The sequence below is a fragment of the Danio rerio genome, chromosome 14, assembly GCF_052040795.2.
Source record: "Danio rerio strain M-AB ecotype USA chromosome 14, GRCz13ab, whole genome shotgun sequence".
Lineage (NCBI taxonomy): Eukaryota > Metazoa > Chordata > Actinopteri > Cypriniformes > Danionidae > Danio > Danio rerio.
Window position 1 is genome coordinate 18,980,238 of NC_141034.1, and position 23,317 is coordinate 19,003,554.

Here is a 23,317-nt window from a genome sequence, read left to right on the forward strand (position 1 = left end):
AAATTTAATGCAGAGCTTCTTGTTTAGTCTGATAAACACTTTATATTGTGTCTCAGCCAGGCAGTGAAGATCGCCGTTTTATTTAAAGAAATCAGACCTTAAACACCTTGGCAATTCTTCGGAAGTCCTGGGGGGCTGGCTGACTGAAAATAAAAGCATGTGTACATATACCCCATTACAAAAATTTATTACAACCAACCACATTTATATCACTCTCACATCCCTTGTAATTTTTTCCAATTATATAAAGGCTAAATGCAGTCTTAAGATATAATCTCTTTGCGACTTACTGTCAAAAATACCTCAAACACAAACAAACGTGGCCTTTTCTGTATTGAGAGACTTTGGTCTTTATTGATCAGCGAGCATCACTGTAAGGCTTGACACGCAGGACTTTGTGAATCAGCTCCAAAATGAAAACAAAATATTATTGCAATAAAAAAAGCAACAAAACAATCACAAACATAATCATTCCCTTTGAATAATGCTATAAATCAAGACATTTTGAACATGCTAGTGATTAACAAGCTGAAAAAGTTTAAACCGGATTTTAAGTTGGGAGTCATGTGTGTAACTAAACATCGCGTTTTACAAATACTTTTACTATCGCATAAGTGCTGAATTATTTTTAGAATTGTAAAATACTGCTTGAACTTGCAGCCCAAACTATAATTATATAGTTGATGTCATAATGGATCAGTGGTTATACAGTAAACACATCTGATTATGGAGAGTTAAAAGAACTTTATTTTTTTTGGGCTCAAGACCTTAACCAAATCATTCAACTTAATTAATAAAATCATTCAACTAAAAGACTCTATGTGGCACGTATCAAGTACTTAAACATTTTAAAGATATGTATGTGAATTCATAACAAAGCTTTTCACATTCAAATTTTCAGGTACAGTTTTTTTGTATAGTGGTGGTCAAAATAAAGTATAAAAAATGAAAGATCCTTGAATGATACATTTTAAAATGCGATTTGTGCCCCCAGCAAAATAACTCCATAACTCTTCTTTTTTTTCCATTCTAAGACCATTGGTTCATACTGAAGGTCACTTTGTAGAGAAAGCACCGAATGAGAAGTCAAACGGAGTGAGCTTGTACCCTGTTCCACTGTAAAATTTATTCTGAAACTCCACCCTGCAAAACAGAGAGAGAAAAGAGAGGCATTTCAGATTCAGAATCCTAATCATCACTCAAAACAGTTATTTTTGCTGCTTTTTCAAGCTGCTTATATAAAATAAGTTGAATCAACACAATTCTTGAGTTTGTTTTGGAACGTGTTTGTTTATTTTTAATTCGAATTAAATTGCAAAAACAATTAAGTTAATATAATCTATTTGTGTAGAAACAACATGAAGGAACTGTGTGGATCCCAGCATTTTTTTTACAACAATGAGTTCACGTAAATACATGTAAATAATCAGGCTTAAATACATTAAAAGTCTCCTGAAGTGAAGGGGTGGGATATAGAATAGCCCCTCCCCATTTTGAAAAACAGCCAATAGCATTACTTAATTATTATCACAGCTCTGCCTAGTGATTTTGCCCAAGCGCATATAGCAATAAGGTCTTGAAGGGAGTATAACATATCAGATACTGGAGAGGATTTGATATACTATTTTGAGGATTCTACCCCTGGCAATATGTATGAAATCACCATTCTTGGAAGATGTTCATTCAAATGTTTAACTGGGTAGAAAAAACAAACAAAACACATACATGCCACAAAACTATTTTCATTCAACAATCCAACCCTCTGGCTGTTTGAAACTGTCAAATAATAATAATAATAATAATAATAATAATAATAAAGAAAAATAAAAGAAAGAAAGAACACTGTAGTCAATTACAACTGTTTTTACAAATCAAACAGAAGAAAAAAAATAGGGAATTACACAAATCTGAGGAAAATAATAGGGAATCAGCAAATAACAACACCACTAGTACTTTGCTGCACCACCTCTGGCTTTTAAAAACAGCTTGAATTATCTTAGGCATGGATTAAAAGAATTCAATACTTTCTGCAAGGGGTTGTATGATAGATTCATCCTAAATCACCTGCTTATCTGGACAGATTGGACACCCAAGTCAATAAATAATCAGTATTGGAATTTATCATCATCATTCTATTGTGACTTTAGGGCTAAAAGTGCACTGCTGTTGTAGCTAAAAGCACACAATTTACAATTTATTTATTTATTTTTTTAAAGTAGATTTTTATTATATGTTGCGTCTGCTAGGGCATATTAAAAATGTGTAAACCAAATACACGATAAATGTGTGTAGGTCATTAAAAATTTAGGTCTAAGTAATTTTTCAGTGCATATGTGATAATATCTTACACAAAATCTTTACCACTAATGTGCATCAAGATTGCAGTGATAATTTAGCTGTCTGCAATACGACACAAAAACCATTTAAGTACCAGCCATTTAGAAGCGCAGAATAGTGCACTGCACTCCAAACCAAATGGACAGCGGTTTAACGTAATTGATACATATTAAACATTATTAAAAGTACATGCTGAGAGACTGAAATGTGTTGGTTTGCACTGAGTCACATTCATTTTAAAACTATATGTTTGCTAGTAATTTCCAATAAAATGGCATTTAAATTTACATTAGTAGCATTTAACACTGAACAAAGCACATAATTGTACATAAGGTGATCATTGCTATAAAAGTTTATGCTATTGTTGTTCATTGCAGAAAGAGAAACCATTTCTAAAATGGAAATTTTGCATGTTGATGTCATGGTGAAGACAAAAACTCCCTTTAACATGGAAAAGATACCATTGTGTTGCAGCGTCGCATTGTTATAGTTAGGACTGAGGTGGATTTTGTGCTCTTTGGAGTGTGAAGTTAATCTATATATTCAGGTTATATGTGTATAATCTGCTTGTAGACTTGCATACCATTAAAACAATTGGACATGGGAAATGGCTTGAGGAAACAACTAGGGGTCATAAAAGAAGGGATGAAAAGAGAGTGGTAAAAGAGCCTGAGGTGTCTCAGGAAACAGATGTCAGAGGTGGAATTTGGGGTTAGGGGAGGGATCTTGTGTAATGTATGGAGAACAAAGGAAAATAATTGTTGTCAAAGTGTATTTAAACAGGCCAGGAGATTAGGGAGGCAGAATTTTTCAGACAGAGATGCTACTGGGGGTCTCCTGAAAGTTCTCCTTTGTTGTCGACAATAAAGTATATTCTTCTGATATTCATAACCTCCAGACTGAGTTTGATTTAGTAAGAGAAAAACCAAGAAAACCACCACATTTGGCGTCCCTCTGGGTGGGCTGGAAAGGAGCAAGACTGGTGTTGCTGTGCATGCTGGACTGGAGAGAAAACACAAATATGTGGCCACAATAAAAAACGGTAAGCGATTTTATGCTTATTAGTTTGTGTTTTTTCTGCCAGGACCTGCTTGTACAGGTAAATACACTTGAACTGTTTCTCCAGCTTTAAAGAATTAAAAGTAAATGTAAAAAAGATATTAAAGAAAAAAAGGGGTTTTGAATAACAGAAGAAAAATAATTTGCATGCAAATGATCTGTGTTTTCCTAAGAGGGCCTTGATGGATAGGATAAACATTAACTAGTAACTGTTACTCAGATTTGGAAAATTATTAATGATATAAGATATGCATAGAGCATTTATAAGTTTTAAGAGAGGGTTCTTAATGTGTGGTGACAGTTAAGAGATTAAAGCAGAGTAAGGTATGCAAATGATCTGTGTTTTCCTAAGTGGGCCTTGATGGATAGGATAAACAATCACTAGTAACTGTTACCCAGATTTGGGAAATTAATAATGATGTAAGAAATGCATAGAGCATTTATAAGTTTTAAGTGAGAGTCCTTAATGTGTGGTAACAGTTAAGAGATTAAAGCAGATTAAAATAGAGAGATGCGCGCTAAGACCTACGATACCGCTTTGTTAAATGAGATAAACAAAGGGCTGCATGGGTAGGCGAAAGCCTGTGGTTACCGCTCTAAGGTTAGAGGGCTGCTCGGACAGGTCACTCAAGAGGAGTGTAGTGAAGAGTATTTATTTAATTGAAGTGTTTGTGTATTTGCTGCTTCAGATTGTGGCAAAATAGTCCACATTGGTGTGCAGAGAAGACTGCCTTCCTCCTCCTTGAATGGAATGAGGATGGGGGGATGAGGAGAGGAGTGAATGAGAAGAGGAAAAGTAATAAGATTAGAAGTGTGAATGTGTTTAAAAGTATGTTTTCAATAAGGAGTAGGTTAAAATAATGATTATAGTATATTATAATATAAAAGGAGGGCTGCATATGTGTGGTGTGATTTAAAGAACAATAGGAATAGTGATTGATGCAGTTTAAGAGAAGAGATTATGATATAAAGAGAGGAGTCTCTTAAATCAAAACTAATGGAACATGTTGCATTTGAAAGACACAGAGTAAAAGGCAGAATAATATAATAGTTAAACATTTTTCTGAAATTATCTTTGTGTTTTAAGGTTGAATATGTTAAAAAAAAGAACAATAGGCAGAGTGAACTGAAATTCCTGACATAGCAATAGGTGAAAGACAGTCTGCTTCAGGATGGGGGTAAGAGAGAGATTTATGGTGTCCATGTGTGAACAATAGATTGCCTATTTACAGCACTAGGGAAACAGAGAAGAGGAGAGTAAAAGAGAGGAGATCAAACTATAGATGAAATAATGACATAGACATTAACATAATTTGGATAGAATATAAGTTATTACTGAATAGATAAATTATAAAGTAGTATAGTAAGATAAATTAAATGAGGAAAAACTAATAATAGAGTTATATTATATAGAAAAGAGTTTGAAACTTTACTAATGAAAAAGAATAAATGAAGTCATAGTGATCAATATATATAGAGATAAAGGAAGTATAGAGTAAAAGAATGTATTAATAAACAAATAGATTTACTAAATAAGTATGAATGAATAAATTATAAGTTAGTTCTTTGATTGAGAACAAAATAGAAAAAGAAAACTTGAAAATGAATATTGATTAATTGAAGATTTAATTATAAAATGTGTAACAAAATAAGTTTTAAAATGTATAAGAAAACTTAAGAGCTAAAAACTTAAATTACAGAAAGGAAAAAGAATAAAATAGAAATAGAAAAAATAAGTCCACTGTTTCATAGATAAAATTAGATGTTTAAAATATGCTTACAATATAGGCACATTGAACAGATAAGATAAAAAGAAAAAAGCAGTAACAATTTAAAGAAATAATTGACTTTAGAGAATTTGATTGGATTTAAGGGAAAAAAATGTTTTTTCATCTTTCTCAAAGTCAGCTATGTCATTTGTTTGTAGTAAAGTACAGTGATTCAGACGAAAATCATAGAAGCTAGGTAAATGTTAAAGAATGCATTAGAGTGAGTTAAAAAAAAATAATTTTAAAGTTTAAGCAGTAAGAAGCTAAATTGATAAGTAAACATTGCAATTAAAAAATGAAAAATGCTTTTATTAAATAAATATGTGAGTTTAAGTAATAATATGAACCCTGAGGTATAGCAGTAATGATTTTGAACTGTTATACCAGATATTGGGCCACCATGTAGTATTGTTGAATTAAATCAGGTATGGAAAAACAGATATGGAAATAAAAATGCAATACTAAAATATGTGACAGAGAAAATAAAAGATAAGATAATGACAAATGGCAAACAGAAGAAACATTTGATGTAAGCAGTGAAAAAATAGAAACTGAGTATAGAAAATGTTACAATGTAAAAATGAGTGGTTAGTAAAGGAACACTAGCATAGATGAGGAGAAATGTAAAGTAAAGCATAATCTGAAGCTAAAGAAATTATTTAGAAGAACACTGAAGAAATAGAAAAATAAACTGTTAAACCGTAAAGAGGAGAAAATAGATGAGAGGAGTCTTCATTTGATGAAAAAAAAAATGGGAAAGAAGGAAAGACTTTTATGAGCTAAATTCCATATATTACTTTTAGAGGACATAGGGATGGACTTTGGGGGACTGTGGTCTCTTACCTACCAGACATCTCTGAGTGCACTGGCAAATGGAAAAGGTGTTTGAAAAACACAATGGACAAACTGTTGGCTGTGGACATTTGTGAAAGCAGTGAGGCAGGCACTGCATGCCCAGGAATTACTGAGGACTGGAAAGGCTACTTATGTTCAGAGACACTAAAAAGAGGCAAACAAGCTGATGAACTGATCAAAGAGAAAAAGCGCTCCACCAGAACTTTACAACAGCTCAATGAAAGAAGCCAGCACTAAGAAAGAAGGGGGAAACACTGTGCCCTGATATGGACACCACAGAAAAGACTACACCAATTTATGAACCAGTTGTCTTCTCAGGGTGTGAGGAGGGGGAGTCTGGTAGTCCATCTCAAAGCAGTCGACCTATAGTCCAAATTGACTACAATGTGACCACTCAGAGGGCAAAATAAGAGCAAAAGTGTAGCTACCCATTCTTGTATCAAATCAGACTCCTGTCAATTTGAATAAAAGAAAAGTATCATGTAAACTGTGAAAAGTCTTAGATGATAATGTACGATGAAACTTTAAATGTGTTATGTTGAAATGATAAATTATGAAGAATGTTAAATTATTTTGGTTCATTTTCATAGGTTAATTCATAGAGATTATTGAACATAGGAGGATAAATTATAATGCATGGTGGTGATAAAAAAGATAATAAAAGACAGTTTTTGATAACTAAAAAAAATAATAATTTGGGTTAGAAGTTGATGGAGTTAAGTATTTAAGTTAAAATTAGGGAAAACTTATTTTGAGTAAACTAAACTTAGATTTGGGAGAAAAATTATGTCAGAGATTAAGACAGAAAAGTGATTTAAAGAAGAAATAGAAACACAAAAAAAGTAAAATGAACTCACAGTACTGAATAAGCCAAAAAGTAACAATTCTAAATGTACTAAAATAATATTTGAAAGAGAAAAGTGTTTAAAAACAGAAAATAGGTTGTTTTACAAATGTGAAGAAATAATTAAAAGCAAAAAAGAATTAAGGACTAAAGGAGAAAAATCAGATCAGATAGAGAGGAACCTATAAAGAAATCCAGTGATTTTTCAGTCAACTTGTAGAAAATTACAACAAAAAGTTTATGAATAACCAGTTTGATGTGAGAACAGGAAGGAATTAGGAGCTGAAAATGCTGAAAAGTGAAAAATGTTAATTAATATAAAATGCAAAATAAGAAATTATTTAGGTAAATGTCAAATTTTAATAATGATTAACGTTCAGGACATTAGAGGTAGACAAAATTAGCCGGCATAGGGAGGATTAATAAAAAATTAAACCAGATGCAGGTCTGTTATATGCTGGAATAGGCATTATTGAAACTTTTGAGAACATAGCAATATTAGAAACATTTAAATATGTTATGGCATTTCTAATTTGGTTGTGATTGTGTAGGTAACTAATACAATGGATTTTATTTTAATTTGATTAAAATTTAAAGTTTGATCATGGCGTTAATCAAAACAGACAAAAGTAGAGGTTGTAAAATTTATGATTTAAGAACAGTCAGTGAATTTCTTAGCAGAGGTTCCTAACACGCACTGTACTTAAATTTGTTAGTTTGGATGCCAAAAATGTTAAAGTAATTAATTGATTTCTGTTTAGGTAATTAACAGAGGAGGGTAGACACTTGGTTACAATTAAAGTAAATAGGCGGATATACATACATAGATTAGAATGCATAAAAGGATTTAGAATATTTTGCGATGAATATTGTAACGTGTAGGATTTAGTTATCTGCAAGTACATCTAGCTCAAGCTAAGTAAAAGACATAAATAAAACTTTTTAGGGATGACGGGTTTAGTGTTAACAAGATTCTGTATTTATTCTAGATGCAATAATAATTGTTAAGATGATAAATAAGAAATTGATTTTACATTAAAGAAAATAAGGTAGCAGGTCTAACACTAGTATAGAGTCACAACCTCAATTAGATGATAGTGCAAATTAAATAACATACAAGTCTTTATGAACAATATGTATAGCATCAAAGGGAAGCCAAAAAGATAGGTATGATTTTTATAATAGGAAGTACAGATTGTTGATACAATAGCATTTCTAGATATTGTCATTGGCGATGTACATGGTTTGAATCAAGGGTGAAGTGATAAGGAAAATTAAGCAGCAAGCAAAATGATTTGAAAAAATTATCCATTTTAAATGCAGTAATTATTGAATTGTTGTCCACATGTGACATTTGTGCAAAGTAGAATGTGAATAGAGGAACAACAATAGATCTAATGGGTTATTCAAGAACTTCATAGTGGATGTTGTGAAATGATAAAATTAATTTAGGGCAAGAGATACAAGTTTTTGGGCATGGCAGTTGTGGTAGATGAGTGAAGGTAATTCCATTAGCAGAGCAGGAAAGAAGGAACAGTTATTACATTTAAGACAAGAGAAGTCTCAGATTTGCAATATCTTCAGAAATAAGTTTAATGTGTCTCCATTTAAAAATAAATTAGAGTAATTAAAGTCAATTAAAGTGAATAAAGGTAATTAAGTAGATAAATAAGTGGGTATGTGATTCAGTGAATAGATAAGTAAATGTATTGATAAAGTATTGGAAATTGAAAAAAAAATTAAGCAATTACACATAATTGTTAGGAATAATTGAAAGAGCTAAAGATGATTCATCAAGGCCTAGTTTAACAAGATGTGTTAAAATAATATACCTTTTGCATTAATAAGTGATTGCATGAAAACTGACAGAAACAAACAACTAACATTGCATGAAGTATTATTGGGTCGACCCTTGCATGTAATCTCGCAAATAACTTCGCATATAACCGTTTGGAATGTTTGGAGAACATTTCGAATGCATTGGAAAGAAGTTTGGTCTTTTATGAGGAAACTAACTGCTATGTGCAAAGTGATATCTGTACAGGAAACCAGAAAGGACCAGAAGAAGGAGATTAATCCGGTGATCGAGAATATCTGAGGTTTTCTGGAGAAAGTGGAGTGAAATCAGGAGAAATGGATCTTATGCCAAGGTTACCAAAGGGGATGCCATCAACTGGATACCATCTGGACCACAGCACAAGACAGCCAAAGGAAAAACACTCCAGCAAGAGAAAGCTAACGGGAAACAGAGGAGGCAGAAAATCCCAAAGCTCAAACCAACGAATTGCAAAGTGTGACAGAAGCAGTTCATCAGAACAGTTAAAAGAGTAATTCTGATTATATACCTGAGTGAGAAATACTGAAGGTGCCACAAATTCAAGTGATGATAATCACCACAACTTCAGGTTATAGACTCTCAACATAAAGTCTTTAGCAACACTTTTTAAGGCTAGAACGAAACAAAGAATGCTCGCAAGTATGTGCCAGATTTAGGTTCAAAAAGATGAACTAGTGCTAAAAATTTTTATAGTTTAGATAAAGAAGAGGATGATGAAGAGGATCCATGCCTTGGGTGTTAAGTGCTAGTAACCTCTACCCCAAAACGGCGGCTCTCTACGATACGCAAAGTATCTGGGCTGAAGATCAACATACTCTACGGATTATGTTTGTGGATGTTAGATTAGAATAGTGTGTTGTGACCATATATTGAGAGATTGGGTTATGTTATGTTTATTTTTTATTTTAATATTTTAATTTTATTTTTTACTGTGTGTTAAATAACCATGACCCCCAGAAGCAAAGTATAACCACCTGTATGCTTAAAACAATACCTTTTATGATAACAACAAAATAGAATCGAGTCTTTTACTGTATCCTCGTCAATAGTGGGCGCAGAAGTTTGGCTCGATTTTATTCCAAAGTGCAATTACATGATTTGGTCATTTGTAATAATACTGTGACATATATTTGTCATTAGGTAGTATAACTGAGGGCTAGGTCATAGAGTTGCACTATGGGCCAAAAGCAAGATTATTAAGACTTAAAGTCTTAAGAGGAGGGATTATATGAGGTGGATTTTGTGCTCTTTGGAGTGTGAAGTTAATCTATATATTCAGGTTATATGTGTATAATCTGCTTGTAGACTTGCATACCATTAAAACAATTGGACATGGGAAATGGCTTGAGGAAACAACTAGGGGTCATAAAAGAAGGGATGAAAAGAGAGTGGTAAAAGAGCCTGAGGTGTCTCAGGAAACAGATGTCAGAGGTGGAATTTGGGGTTAGGGGAGGGATCTTGTGTAATGTATGGAGAACAAAGGAAAATAATTGTTGTCAAAGTGTATTTAAACAGGCCAGGAGATTAGGGAGGCAGAATTTTTCAGACAGAGATGCTACTGGGGGTCTCCTGAAAGTTCTCCTTTGTTGTCGACAATAAAGTATATTCTTCTGATATTCATAACCTCCAGACTGAGTTTGATTTAGTAAGAGAAAAACCAAGAAAACCACCACAGGACCAGGGCTTTACATTAACACTCGCCAACCCGCCAAATGCGGGTAGATTTCAGCTTTGGCGGGTTAGAAAGAAAATCCCACTGGCCACTTTGGCTGGTTGAAAATAATTTTTAAATTGTAGTTTTCCTAAAGCAGGGTTCGACAATATAAGGATGACCCAATATGCGTGCAAATGTGATCTTAGAATCGAAATGTAAAATAATTGTGATCACGCGAGCAGAAAAAACAGCAAGTGAATATCGAATGAGTGGATGATGATCATCATGCTAACAGCTGATGTGATGACCGCGACTTCTTAAAACACGTGCGCGCGACTGCTGAACGAGTGCGCGCTCCCAAATCGTGAAGCAACAGTGTCTGGAACAGGTTCTGGAAACGCAACTGTCATCAGTTCTCTTTCAAATAAACTAGACAAAAAGTGATGAATGCACTCACAGTCCAGATGCTTTTAAGAGCTCAATAGTTGTCTTTTTGTAAGCAGCACCGGTTACTTTCACTTTAAACTGATTATTAAATTACGCTTACGCTTTTACGCTTACGCTTTTATTTGCTTTTATTTTTGTTAAAATGGCTTAATTATTATTATTATTTTTTTTTACAACATTGCTTTAATGGGAGATGAACTCTACATTTATGTGCAGTTACTGGTGATCTGAGAATTCTTTAGCCAGGACAGATTACTGTGCTTATTTTTGATACATGACAATAGTTATTTTTTTAAAAGTCAATTGCTTTTCTTTCTTTTTGAAGAAATGTTTTGTTAAATAAAAAGCATAGTATACAGCTATATTTTGCTTGTTTTGACACATTAAAAATTTGTGGCTAAGGAATAATTATTGTTTAGTGTGGTTATAGAGATAAATTTGGTAAATTGTTAATTTTGTGCTCTAAAAAAGTTATGTGAAATAAAAAATTATTGCAATATAATACTATGAAACCATGACCCATTTGCTCATGCTCATTGAGCAAGCTCATACTCGACACACAAAAAGCTAAATGAATAAGGACGCATGTGGACATAACAAAAAATTTAAATCAAGTAATTTTAGCAAGTCAATGTCAAATTTATGCATATAAAATATATTTCCCTAACAACAAAATGGTGGCTAGTGAAAATGTAGAGTGGCTAGTAACATTGGAAAACTACTAGCCATAGTGGCCAGTGATTAAAACAGTTAATGTAAAACCCTGGTTAGGACATATATAAGGGGAAGGCTGGGTTGCAGTAAGTAGGCAAGACTCAGTGTTGATATCTAAAAGATGATTTCTGTGTGTATGTGGACACATGTTTCTCTCACCAGTGAAGTCGAAGTGCATGTAGAAAAGCAGACAGCCCTTCCATGACGAGCAGGATAGACACGGTTAACACAGCAAAGCCAACAAAAACAAGCGCCGCCATGACTGAGCCCACATAACTGAGCTGACCGAAGGATTGTCGCATTACCATCGTCCACAGCACCTCGGATAACTCTAAAAGAAGAAGAAAAATAGTCATGAGGCTCCTCAATCATGATAACAGCGTGCTTTGTTGGTCAATTGTTAATGGGTAAAGTACTTAGTAAATTTACATGAAAAGCAGATATCAGGTTATTTACCTTACTTTGAATGTTTAAGGTGTTTACATGAGTTTTTTTGTTTTGTTTTACTTGTCATTTACTTATTCTTCTCAATTAAACGGTGTCACAAAGTCACCTTGATAATGTCAGATAGCTTTGATACAAAGTAACAGTGTGGTTTACCATCAACCCAAATATAACTCAAATCAACAACTATTACTATTGTAGGGTCCAGCCATTTGGTCCAATGACGGTGTCCACTGGTGGATGAAGGTTCACTGCATGTTCGGTCTTTCCAGTGCACAATGTTGATTTACTTTAAACTTAACTCATATCTGAATATCTGACTCCAATTTTAGTATGAGGTGGTTTAAAATATTAATATATTTATCCTCGTTTTATCTGACTCCAATTATAAAACATTGATAAGATTATTTTGTTTCCTTTAATATTATTTTAGATTATGATTGAATATTCTCTTCGGTTCATTATTTTATGTTATTCCCATTCATTTGGATTCCTATAACATCTTTGTGAGTGATTGAGTTTCTATGCCAGAGCCCCCTCTGGACTTAAGAGGATACTACTGATTACAGAACAGTGCTTTCCTGACAAAATGTGCATTACAACCGAAGCTTTGCTTAATTTAATTTGTGATTTCATTTCGCAGTCCTAATTGTTATCACTGGAATATTGTTGTCCATGCAAGCATACTGACAATTGCCTTTGCCTAAGTTGGGCTGGTAGGGCCTACAGTGAATCACATCCTCCAACAATGACTGTATCTGCATTAAACTAAACTGAAAGTGTACTTTTCACACTGTTTAAACTGCATTCCATTATTGCCCATTTTCTCTGTAAAGCTGCTTTGACAATTGTGCTATAGAAACATAAATGACTTGACTTACGTGCATGAGCCAGACTGAGGGCCCAGAGCCGCAGGTATGAGGCCGTGTTGGAGATACACCCAAGACAATACTCAATAGTGTGAATGGCCTGGTGCATGAAGACGTTCGCTGTATCAAACTCCTTTCAAATAATGTATGATGGAAAGACAAAGCATAAGTTTGCACAAATTAGAATTTTTTTATTTTACTTTATTTGACATTTTCTAAAATGCCAGTTATTTTCTGAAAAAAAATTTTTTTAAAGAAATTTTTTATTTTAAATTTTTATTTTATTTTACAGTCTGACCATTTTTAATGTACAGAGACGTATATACAGTAACTAATTAAAATTAAGTGGAACCCTGTGTGAACACATCTGGGTTTGTGCTAAATGAGAGAAGCAAGAAAGTAAGTTCCCAATAAGTCTCAAAAATACCGTTCATTTTTATGGATGGTTTGTGAAATAAGGGGAACTTTTACCGTTTTACATAATTTCTTTAATAAAATGTGAGTTTTTGCAATGCAACACTGACATGTTGTGAATTAAAGAAATTTCTGTAGTGTAGGAGTAAATGTCTTACTCCTTGTAAATCAAGTTTAAACGGATCATTAAAAATAACTAATTGACAGTCTACAACTCCTTTTTTCATCTCACCTCCTCCTCTCCTCCTCCTCCTCTTGCATCCACATCTCCTTGTTGTGAATTTATAGAGCCGTTTTCTGCAAGAAGAGGACGTCTGTCTTCCTGCAGAAGATAAGATCATAGTTACACATTGGTAAACATGAGTCCATATCCAAATACTTAAAGCAGATGAATAGCTTACTGTAGGATTTCTTCTCTTCCTCTTATGTGAGAGGTATTCTTGTATCGGCTTCCCCAATAGCAGCACAGGAACAGACAACACCGCCACAAACACTAGAACCTTCTGCACAGTCATCTAGAGACACAAATACATGGGTTGACTTTATCATTTTTTTTGCTGATTGGGCTAAATAATTTGAAGGAGACATGAAGTCTTGAGGAAAATGCTTAAGTATTACATTCCGGACATTCAAGATGCAAATAAACCAACATCACTATTGTACAACAAAAAACAGGATATACATCAGTGCTTCCCACAGGTTTGGTACCCGGATCGAAACACACCATTTACCCAGATTAGATAAATAGATAACTATAAGCGACAACCAAAACATAACTTAATTTTTAGCAATAATTTTGATTATTATTATGACACTTTTATACATTGTTTCTTTTGAATGGGTTAAAGTTAAAAAAGTCCACTATTTATCTTACTTTTTTTACTATTCAGGAGCCATGTGCAGCCACTAACAGGTTAAATCTGCTTCTATCTCTCTTTTAAGCTCAAAGCAAGCTTGAATGCCTAAGCATTTTAGATTTGTATATAAATAAAGACTATGTAAAATATTAACATCATAAAAATAAAAAAAATACAGCAAATGAATAATAAAGAGAAAAAGGAATAAAATCAGTCAATTTCTCTAAACATTATAATAATTACAAGATTACTTTAAATCTTTTATACAAGGATTATACAATGATTATTTAAATAAGGCAAATGCTTTGATTAACGATGACTAATGATGTACATATATTTTGCAGCAAGTTTAGACCAGTCATTTTATCCTCTCTGAGTATATAGTACAGTTTCTCTGAGTTGTTTAGATTAAAGAATTAATTATTTATTGTTTCTCGAGCTTGTAACTCGTCAGCAGCGAAGCCAAGCGAAAGTAGGCTTAAATAAAAAGGTAATGCAAAAACGCATACAATTAACAACAGCATTAGAAAGCAAAAGCAAAAGTCAAATTCTGGACATTTTAGCAGTTAGAAAACCTGGCCAGATTAATTTTTGAGTCCCAAGGCGCATCTCTGTGGGTCAGCAGAGCATGCGAGACTGTTTGTGAGAGTAGTGATAGGTCTTCCACACACTGATCTAAATGAGTAAATGAGAGAAGATTTTCCACTCGTGGATTTTGATCGTGGATGTTTGGTTATATTGGGCAGATACAAAAAAAAATATATAATAAAAAAAGTGTAAAAGGATGATAATAATGGTAAAAAAAAAAAAAAAAAAAAAGTGTCACTAAATATTGTTGGGTGGCCGTTAATATATCTGTGTGGCCCACCCAGGAAAAGTCTATGTGTGGGAACCACTGTACATTGTTGTCCATTACGTACACTGTCTAGTACGAAACACTCTAAATGACTGACATGCACACCCCCAGCAGCATTTGATTGGCCGCAACATTTTCCATTGCAATAACAACATTACTAAAATGGTTTCCTTATGTTCCAGCATATATATCCTATGTGTGTGGGACTCTTATTTGGAAAATGGGACATGCATTCAGCAGTTCTGAGGTACTGAGCCTCTCATCAGCTGTCAGAATGCTAAAAACAGTTAAAACAGATAAGTTTCAGCAAAAGGAATAAGCTATGTTTAACTGTATCTTTTGGTAGTTTAATGTATATATTGTGAAACTTGTTTGTAATGAGGCAACAGATGCAAACGGTTTAATGCACGTTTATGCATGGTGTCTTATTTTGGACTAAAAGGATGTCAATAAACTTCATAAAACAAAGTTTGGCAATTTGGACAGGAAGATGAAAATCTGTTTACGCTGATGCTGACATTAATTCCTGTCTATGTTTACATATATGAAAAGCCCACTGAATACAACTCTAGATACATCTATATCAGTTTATTTTGCCAGGTATAATTATAATTAAGCCTATAATACATCAATAACACATAACTCATTAGCAAACCAGGATAGAGTTGCTTACAGGTAGCTCACTCGGTCCTAGCCTTCTTGCGTCTTTTTTTTTTTTTTTTTTTGACAGCTAAAGATGATTATTTTTGCTTAACCATTACAAGGTAAGGTAAAATCATTTGCATAGGCAATACCTAGACATGTAAAACCACTTCTGGAGATTTTTTGCACTTACCCGAGCTACATACACTCACTGGCCACTTTATTAGGTACACCTCGCAAGTACTGGGTTGGACCCCCTTTTGCCTTCAGATCTGCCTTAATTCTTCATGGGATAGATTCAACAAGGTACTGGAAATATTCCTCAGAGATTTTGGTCCATATTAAAATGATAGCATCATGCAGTTGCTGGAGATTTGTTGGCTGCACGTCCATGATATGATCTCCCAAAGGTGCTCTATTGGATTGAGTTCTGGTCACTGTGGAGGCCATTTGAGTACAGTGAACTCATTGTCATGTTTAAGAAATCAGTCTGAGATGATTCACGCTTTATGACATGGCACGTTATCCTGCTGGTAGTAGCCATCAGAAGATGGGTACACTGTGGTCATAAAGCAATAAGCATGGTCAGCAACAATACTTATGTAAGCTTTGGTGTGCAAAGTGTGCCAAGAAAATATCTTCCACATCATTACACCACCAGCAGCAGCCTGAACTGTTGATACAAGGCAGGATGAATACATGCTTCCATGTTGTTGACACCAAATTCTGACCCTACCATCCGAATGTCGCAGCAGAAATCGAGACTCATGAGACCAGGCAACGTTTTTCCAATCTGGTAAGCCTGTGTGAATTGTAGTATCAGTTTCCTCTATTTAGCTGACAGGAGTGGCACCCGGTGTGGTTGTCTGGTGCTGTAGCTCATCTGCCTCAAGGTTCAATGCGTTGCGCTCTTCAGCATACCCCGATTGTAACGAGTGGTTATTTGAGCATCAATAAGGCATTTGTGCCCACAGAACTGCCACTCACTGGATATTTTCTCTTTTTTGGACCATTCTCTGTAAACCCTACAGATGGTTGTGTGTGAAAATACCAGTAGATCAGCAGTTATGAAATACTCAGACCAGCCCATCTGGCACCAACAACCATGCCATTCAAAGTCACTTAAATCACCTTTCTCCCCCTTTCTGATGCTCTGTTTCAACTGTAGCAGATCGTCTTGACCATGTCTACATCCCTAAATGCATTGAGTTGCTGCCATGTGATTGGCTGATTAGAAACTTGCGTTAACAAGCAGTTGGACAGGTGTACCTTATAAAGTGGCTTTAAGTGTATCTTCTATGTAGATATCAGAGAACAGTTTTAACTATGTATCAGTGGAGTCCAAGTCACTTTTAAGAATAAACCATAAAGAATTTAAGATGTACACTTCATTCTAAGTCACAAAAGTTTTGTGATGCTAAAGCAAAGATGAGATCAGGATATGCACTTGCACACACACACCTGGCCTGTGTAGAGTGGTTTGTTATCCTTGTTCTCAGTAAACAGGAACATGTCTATGAAGTGGATGAGGATGCTGGGAGCAGAGTCAGAATTCACAGGACCATAGACCAGCCACTTATAAATCACCATGAAGATCAGGTATCCAAACAGACACAACATAAAGCACAACTCCGGGATCAATACCAGAAACACACTGCTGACCTCTCGGAAATGTCTACGCAGTTGAAGGAAAAGAGAAGAAATAGTGAATACGGACAGATTTATATCAATCATGGTTTAAATGGCAATGCAAAAGAACATTTTAGGAATGGAATGACGTGTCTTTCCTGACGTGGGTTTGGATAGATAGATGCGCACGTGAAGATGAAGAGTTAAAAAGATTATTCAATTAATAAGTTATAGGTATTTCAAACTGTGCTTTGATTAATTTTGTTAATAGTTTTGCTTGTTTGTTAATAGTTTGGTGCATGTGTATCGTGCAGTTCATTTAAAAAGCTGTGCCATTAATGTTACGGTTAATGTTTAAAGGGAAAGTCCACTACGATATCATATTTTATACTTCATGTTAAGTTAATGTGCGATGTTGCTGTGTGAACATAACATCTCTGAATGCTCTAAGTTCAGTGCAAAGGGAGACATTGGCTTTTACAGAGTTAGCTAAGCAAAGCCTACAGCGAACAAAGTTTGGGGACTACAAAAAAACATCTGGGTTAATGAGATCATGAACCCTTCATGTTACGAGCATTGCCAGAGGCACTGTAGTGCTATAATATGACAGAGAAAGCTAATATGCCGTCCAAACACTGCTATTTTCACAGAGCTGGCTCCGTTTCTGTATTTGGGCTTCCAAAGGACATGACACAAAGACAGAAGTGCCTACAATCTAATTTTATTTATGTTCCAGAGAATTATAAAAAAAAAAAAAAAAAAACATATAGCTAGCTTTGACAAAAGATAGCTTCCAGAATCTCTCTGTTCAGTGCTGGATTTGGCTAAAAACTCCTCCAACCGCCAAAGCTCTGGATTGTAAGCGACAAACTGTAAGTATTTGTATTTCATAAAATGTATCTATTACATGCAAAGTTTCTAGCGTTAACGGACATAAAGATGTGAACAACAGGAAATGCTTCATCTTAAATCTTCATCAGCGCGTGCAGTGTCTCTCTCTATGCAGCCGCTTTCCATATGTTCTACATCTCAATTAACAAGCTCTCAAAAGATATGTGAACACTTTTTATATTAAGTTTTCCATGAGCCTACTTAATCTTATTTAAAATTGAGTTATTCAAGAAGCATGTTATTCTAGTGTCAACTTGAATGTTTAGTATTTAAGTACATTTTTTACAAGATCTGAGATAAAGTTAGTGGGAGCAGACATTGCATGTGGAGGCAAGTCCCCCAAAGCTATAGTACACCTAGAAAGAGCTTGATTAGCTGGTTCAGGTGTGTTTATTTGGGGTTGTAACTAATATATGCAGGACACCAGCCCTCCAGGACTGAGTTTGTTTTATAAGAGCCTTATTTCCAGGTATGTTCACACATACGAGGAGTTAGTTTTCATGACAGAACTTCTACAGTGCGACAGAGTTACAGAGAAAAAAGCAAATAAATATATTTTAAAAATAGAAGTAGTGAATGCATTATACAAATTGATAAGTGTATGTTGACCTTTTATGTGAAGCTGCTTTGACACAATCTACATTGTAAAAGCGCTATACAGTTAAAGGTGAATTGAACTGAATATGTACAGCAATATTACTATATTATACAACGTTATATGTATATATTATTTCTAAAGTTTTCTGTAACAGCTTAAGAAACACGACAACATAAAATGCAGTTGAAGATCACTTTAAAACCGTAAAAACATACTCACATGTAGTTGAAGAAAGACAAACACACACCAAAGGTCATATGGATGACTCCAATAATGACAGACATCTTCATCTTATAGCTGTTGAGGAACGTCAGGTGATTATTGGCCAGACCCCAAATCTGAGGAGATGAAGAATCGGTTTAGTTCAGGATTTCACATACTAAAATAATTTAGGTGTTGGGAGGAACCATCATGTCAAATAATAAAAGGATATTGCAATGTTATTTCCAACAGTGTCAATAATTTGAATGAATTACCGGATCAATTCCAAACGGATAAGGCCCAGTGAAAACACCAGTAACATTTGGGTCCAGAGAGAGATACATGTTCTTTTTGAATGTCTCCTCACTGCACACAGAGAGATTGTCAAAACTTTACTGGCAATATCTTTGATCATATGAGTGTGTTTTTTTGACATATCAGGACGAAAATATGTATAATGACATGGATAAATTATAAGGTCACCTATGATGGCATTGCATCATGTCAACATTTTTACAAAAGGCTTATAAAATCATACAGAATGAGTTTCATTTCCATGGTGAGGATCGGGTTTAATGAAAATTAAATGGAAACCTATGAATGTACCAACAATTCACAAAAACAAACGTGTGTGTGTGTGTGTGTGTGTTTATGTGTCTTACGTCCAGTTGTAGAATTCAGCATTAGGCCGGACATGCCATCCTGAAGAGAAGGTGCTGAGGCCTTTGCTAAAACACTCGTTATAAATGGCTCCGGTGTAGATGGAAAACAGTCCCATCAACAAAATGAGATATCGGCCCCCAAACATCATACGCCAGATCTGAAACACAAGATAATCAAAGAGATTACTTCAAGAATTAAAAGTGCAGTAAAAAAAAAATAATAATAAAAAAACAACTGCTAATAGTGCTGTCAAAACATTATAAGGACACACATAGCAGAAAAATAAATGGCACCAAAATCATTTGGATGATTATATGGATGATTATATGCCATGTTACTAATGTAGAGAAAATTCAGCAGAAGTGAAGGTTTGGTTGAGTTTGGTGTGTGCATGGTGCGCTGGTTTAGCTGCTCCTCAAGAATGGATCCCTATGCCTGATCCTTTAGCCTCTGAGAAGGGGCGGGGAGCAGCAGCTCATTAGCATTTAAAGAAATAATGAAGTTAAATGACTCACTGTAACTGAGGCGTTTTTAATGAGATAAAAAGAGTTCATTGTTATTTATTTACAATGCCATTGAGAAATTTTATCAAAGCAAATGATAGACTTTTTATTCAGATGCAAAATCAACTTATGTACAAAAAATGACCTGTCACAATGAACTAGTGCAGCTCAGGATTTGGCTCATGATTCAGCGTCTTTACAAGTGGAATAGTTCACACTAAATGCAGCACATTTACATGCACTCTAAACATGGTGTATTCAGGGGCAGTTTTTTTTGGTCCAGATGAAACTAGACGTGAGCCCACATGAGGCAACAACACAGTTGGGTTTAGTCAGTGCTAGTTGTTTCCACTTGGTGTGTACCAGCCCTAATATGCTTCTTTTTTTAATGGAGGGAGGGGTATTCCATGAGAATAATAACTTAATGGTTTAACTTTTACATTACTGTACTTTTAATATATATTAACAGTGCTTCTGCAGGTTTCATCAAGTCCAATTGAACTTTAAGACCCTTTTAAAACCATCATGAATGAAATTTTAGACTTGTATACAGAGCTAAACACAAAGGATTTTTTGTAATGGCCTGGTTGTTGTTGTTTTTTGCTTACCACAACAGCAAAAAAAAAAAAAAAAAAAGAAATCTAATGTAGCTATTTCTTAGCCACATATTTCAATATGTAAAAACTAGAAAACTCTATTTCTATATACTTTTTTCAACAATGTTTTTTTTTTTTTGAACAACAAGTTTAACATAGTTATTATATTTCTAACAGACATGATTACTTGAATAGTCAAAAACATATATTTGTCGGCTTTTTGTCTAAATGGATCGAGTATAACTTCATTCAACATAACGCTTTTCTGTTATAAAACCTTGCCTATTCCAGACTATTTATAAATATCATGTTTCTTACCCTTACTTCTGTAAATAGTTTTTGTATAAATGGAAGATCATGTAAATGGATAAATTGCTCTATAATTACCATGAGGAATTGTGTAATTGTTTTATAGTTTTCTTTGCTGTAAAATGTCCAATAATGGTTATCTCTTTGCAATAACAAAATTATCTATCGGTCTGTCTGTCTGTCTGTAGGTGATTGGATGGATGTTGGACTGATTAGGTATTATTTGGACAGAGGAAAATTAAGACCTGTTTAAAATGATTTAAGACACACAACATAATAATTCAGTGAATTCAAGACTTTTTAAGGCCTAAAATTTTGCATTTGAAACTTAAGACAATAAGACGTTAAGACCCAGCGGACACCCTGATTAATGATGTAAAATGATTAATGGCAATTAATCCAAAATAAAGGTTTTCATTCACAGTGTGTACTCGCTGTGCACAAATATTGTGTATATATAAAATTACAAATATAAAATAAAAAATTCTAAACCAAAAAAAGACAAATATATATTTATATAGAATTTGAATTAGACATAAATATTTAATTTTTAAATATAAATAAAACATTTTCTCAAGTATATACATGTTTGTATTTATATGTGGATACAAAATAAATATGCACAGTACACATAAATTTTATTTTCATTTGTTAGTGTAGTTGCATCTGTTTTACTAAGTTTTAATTTTTAAAATATCTTTATTTCTTAAATCTCTTAAATTTATAATTATAAAAGGTCTTGAGAGCACGTTAGACTTAAGAATTTAATAAAAACATTTAGCAAATTTGGAGATTTTGTCACCAAATTCAGAGGCTTTATTGACGTTCCTACAAACTTTATAAAAGTTTCACAATATTTTAGTAATACTCAAATATATTTGCAGATTATTTAATCTTTTTTTTGATGATCAACAAACCAAAATATATGTAAATGAGAACAGTTTTTTTAATCTGTCTTCGTTAAAACCGGAATAGGCTGTATAAAAAGAAAACAAATTAAAAGGTATGATACAGTACAGTATTGTTACAGTATCTAGCAATATTTAGTGAATTTTCAAGCAGGTTTAGCTGCTTTTACTTAAATCATTGGACTGCAGAGCGTCAGTTGATAATTAGCAATTTTATACATATGATCCTATGGAAATTTGGGAAAGAAAAGAGAAGTAAATGTGTCATGTTTTTACTTCATTAGTATTTTTCCTCAGTTTTGGATCATTTTCCTCCAGAATCATCCATAGAGCTGCCAGGGTCATCAGTAGGCCGTGTCCAACGTCCCCGAACATGACCGCAAAAAGGAAGGGAAACGTGATGATGGTGTAGACAGCTGTGGAAGCAGAAGAATGTGTGAGAATGCATTTAAGCTTCTTTTAAACTACTAAAAGTCATTGTTCTGCTTTACCTGGATTAACCTCCCTATAGCTGGCCACTCCATAAGCATCGACTATGCTCTGGAATCCTGCGGTGAAGGAGTTGGTTGGGAAGAGGGTGGGGGGAGATGTAGTGGCTGGCAACCGATTGTAGAAAGAGTCCACATTACTGCCACTCTTTCTCTGAGAGAGACAGTCAAGGTTTAGATATCAGATCTGAGTTTCAGTAGTCATGTAAGCAGTAACTAAATCAGCATACTATCTTCTCAAAAACATTGCAAGAATTAGATGCTTTGTTTCCAGTGAAGACTTAGAGGAAGCTTGTTCATGCTTTTATCAGCAGCAGGGTGGATTACTGTAATAGACTCCTTACTGGCCTTCCCAATAAGACAGTCAGACAGTTTCAGCTCATTCAGAATGCTACTGCCAGGATTTTGACCAGAACCAGGAAAATTAAAGCACATCACACCTGTCTTTAGATCTTTACACTGGCTCCCAGTTACATTCAGAACAGATTTTAAAGTATCACTACTTATCTATATATCACTAAATGGCCTAGAACCTCAATACATTACAGAAATGATCACTCAGATCATTAGGATCATTTAAACTAGAAATTCCAAGAGTTCAGTCAAAGCAGGGTGAGTCAGCCTTCAGCTACTACGCCCCTCACTGCTGGAATCAGCTTCCAGAAATGATCAGATATGCAGGTGCTTTCAAATCAAGACTGAAAACACATCTGTTTAGCTGTGCTTTTAGTGAATGAGCACTGTGCTACGTCCGACAGATCACAATATTATATCTTTCTTTTCTTTTTTCATTCTTTTATAACCTGTTTTAACACATTTAATCTGTTTTTTTATTAGTTTATTTGTTTTTTTATCTGTTATTATTCGTTTTTATTTACTTATACACTTGCCTCTGTTTATGTAAAGCACTTTAAATTTACAAATGTGTATGAA

At 34.1% G+C, this 23,317-nt stretch overlaps 1 protein-coding gene across 6 annotated transcripts in view; it reads right to left on the reverse strand.

The window, feature by feature from the left end:
• Window positions 1–325: 325 nt before the first annotated feature.
• The window catches only part of tcirg1b (T cell immune regulator 1, ATPase H+ transporting V0 subunit a3b), a 33,235-nt gene continuing 10,243 nt past the window's right edge, over window positions 326–23,317 (reverse strand). For 5 of the 6 annotated variants that reach the window (NM_001441532.1, NM_001441531.1, NM_213069.2 and 2 more), the window contains exons 10-20: window positions 22,388–22,538; window positions 22,173–22,312; window positions 19,580–19,737; window positions 19,193–19,283; window positions 18,936–19,054; window positions 17,060–17,273; window positions 13,645–13,758; window positions 13,476–13,565; window positions 12,842–12,962; window positions 11,676–11,847; window positions 326–1,143 (exon numbers count right to left, since the gene is read on the reverse strand). In NM_001441532.1, coding sequence (NP_001428461.1) covers window positions 1,056–1,143; window positions 11,676–11,847; window positions 12,842–12,962; window positions 13,476–13,565; window positions 13,645–13,758; window positions 17,060–17,273; window positions 18,936–19,054; window positions 19,193–19,283; window positions 19,580–19,737; window positions 22,173–22,312; window positions 22,388–22,538 — 1,458 coding nt within the window. In that variant the 3' untranslated portion in view covers window positions 326–1,055. The remainder of the gene's footprint in view (window positions 1,144–11,675; window positions 11,848–12,841; window positions 12,963–13,475; window positions 13,566–13,644; window positions 13,759–17,059; window positions 17,274–18,935; window positions 19,055–19,192; window positions 19,284–19,579; window positions 19,738–22,172; window positions 22,313–22,387; window positions 22,539–23,317) is intronic. The other variant, XM_087280346.1, reaches the window with a different exon arrangement.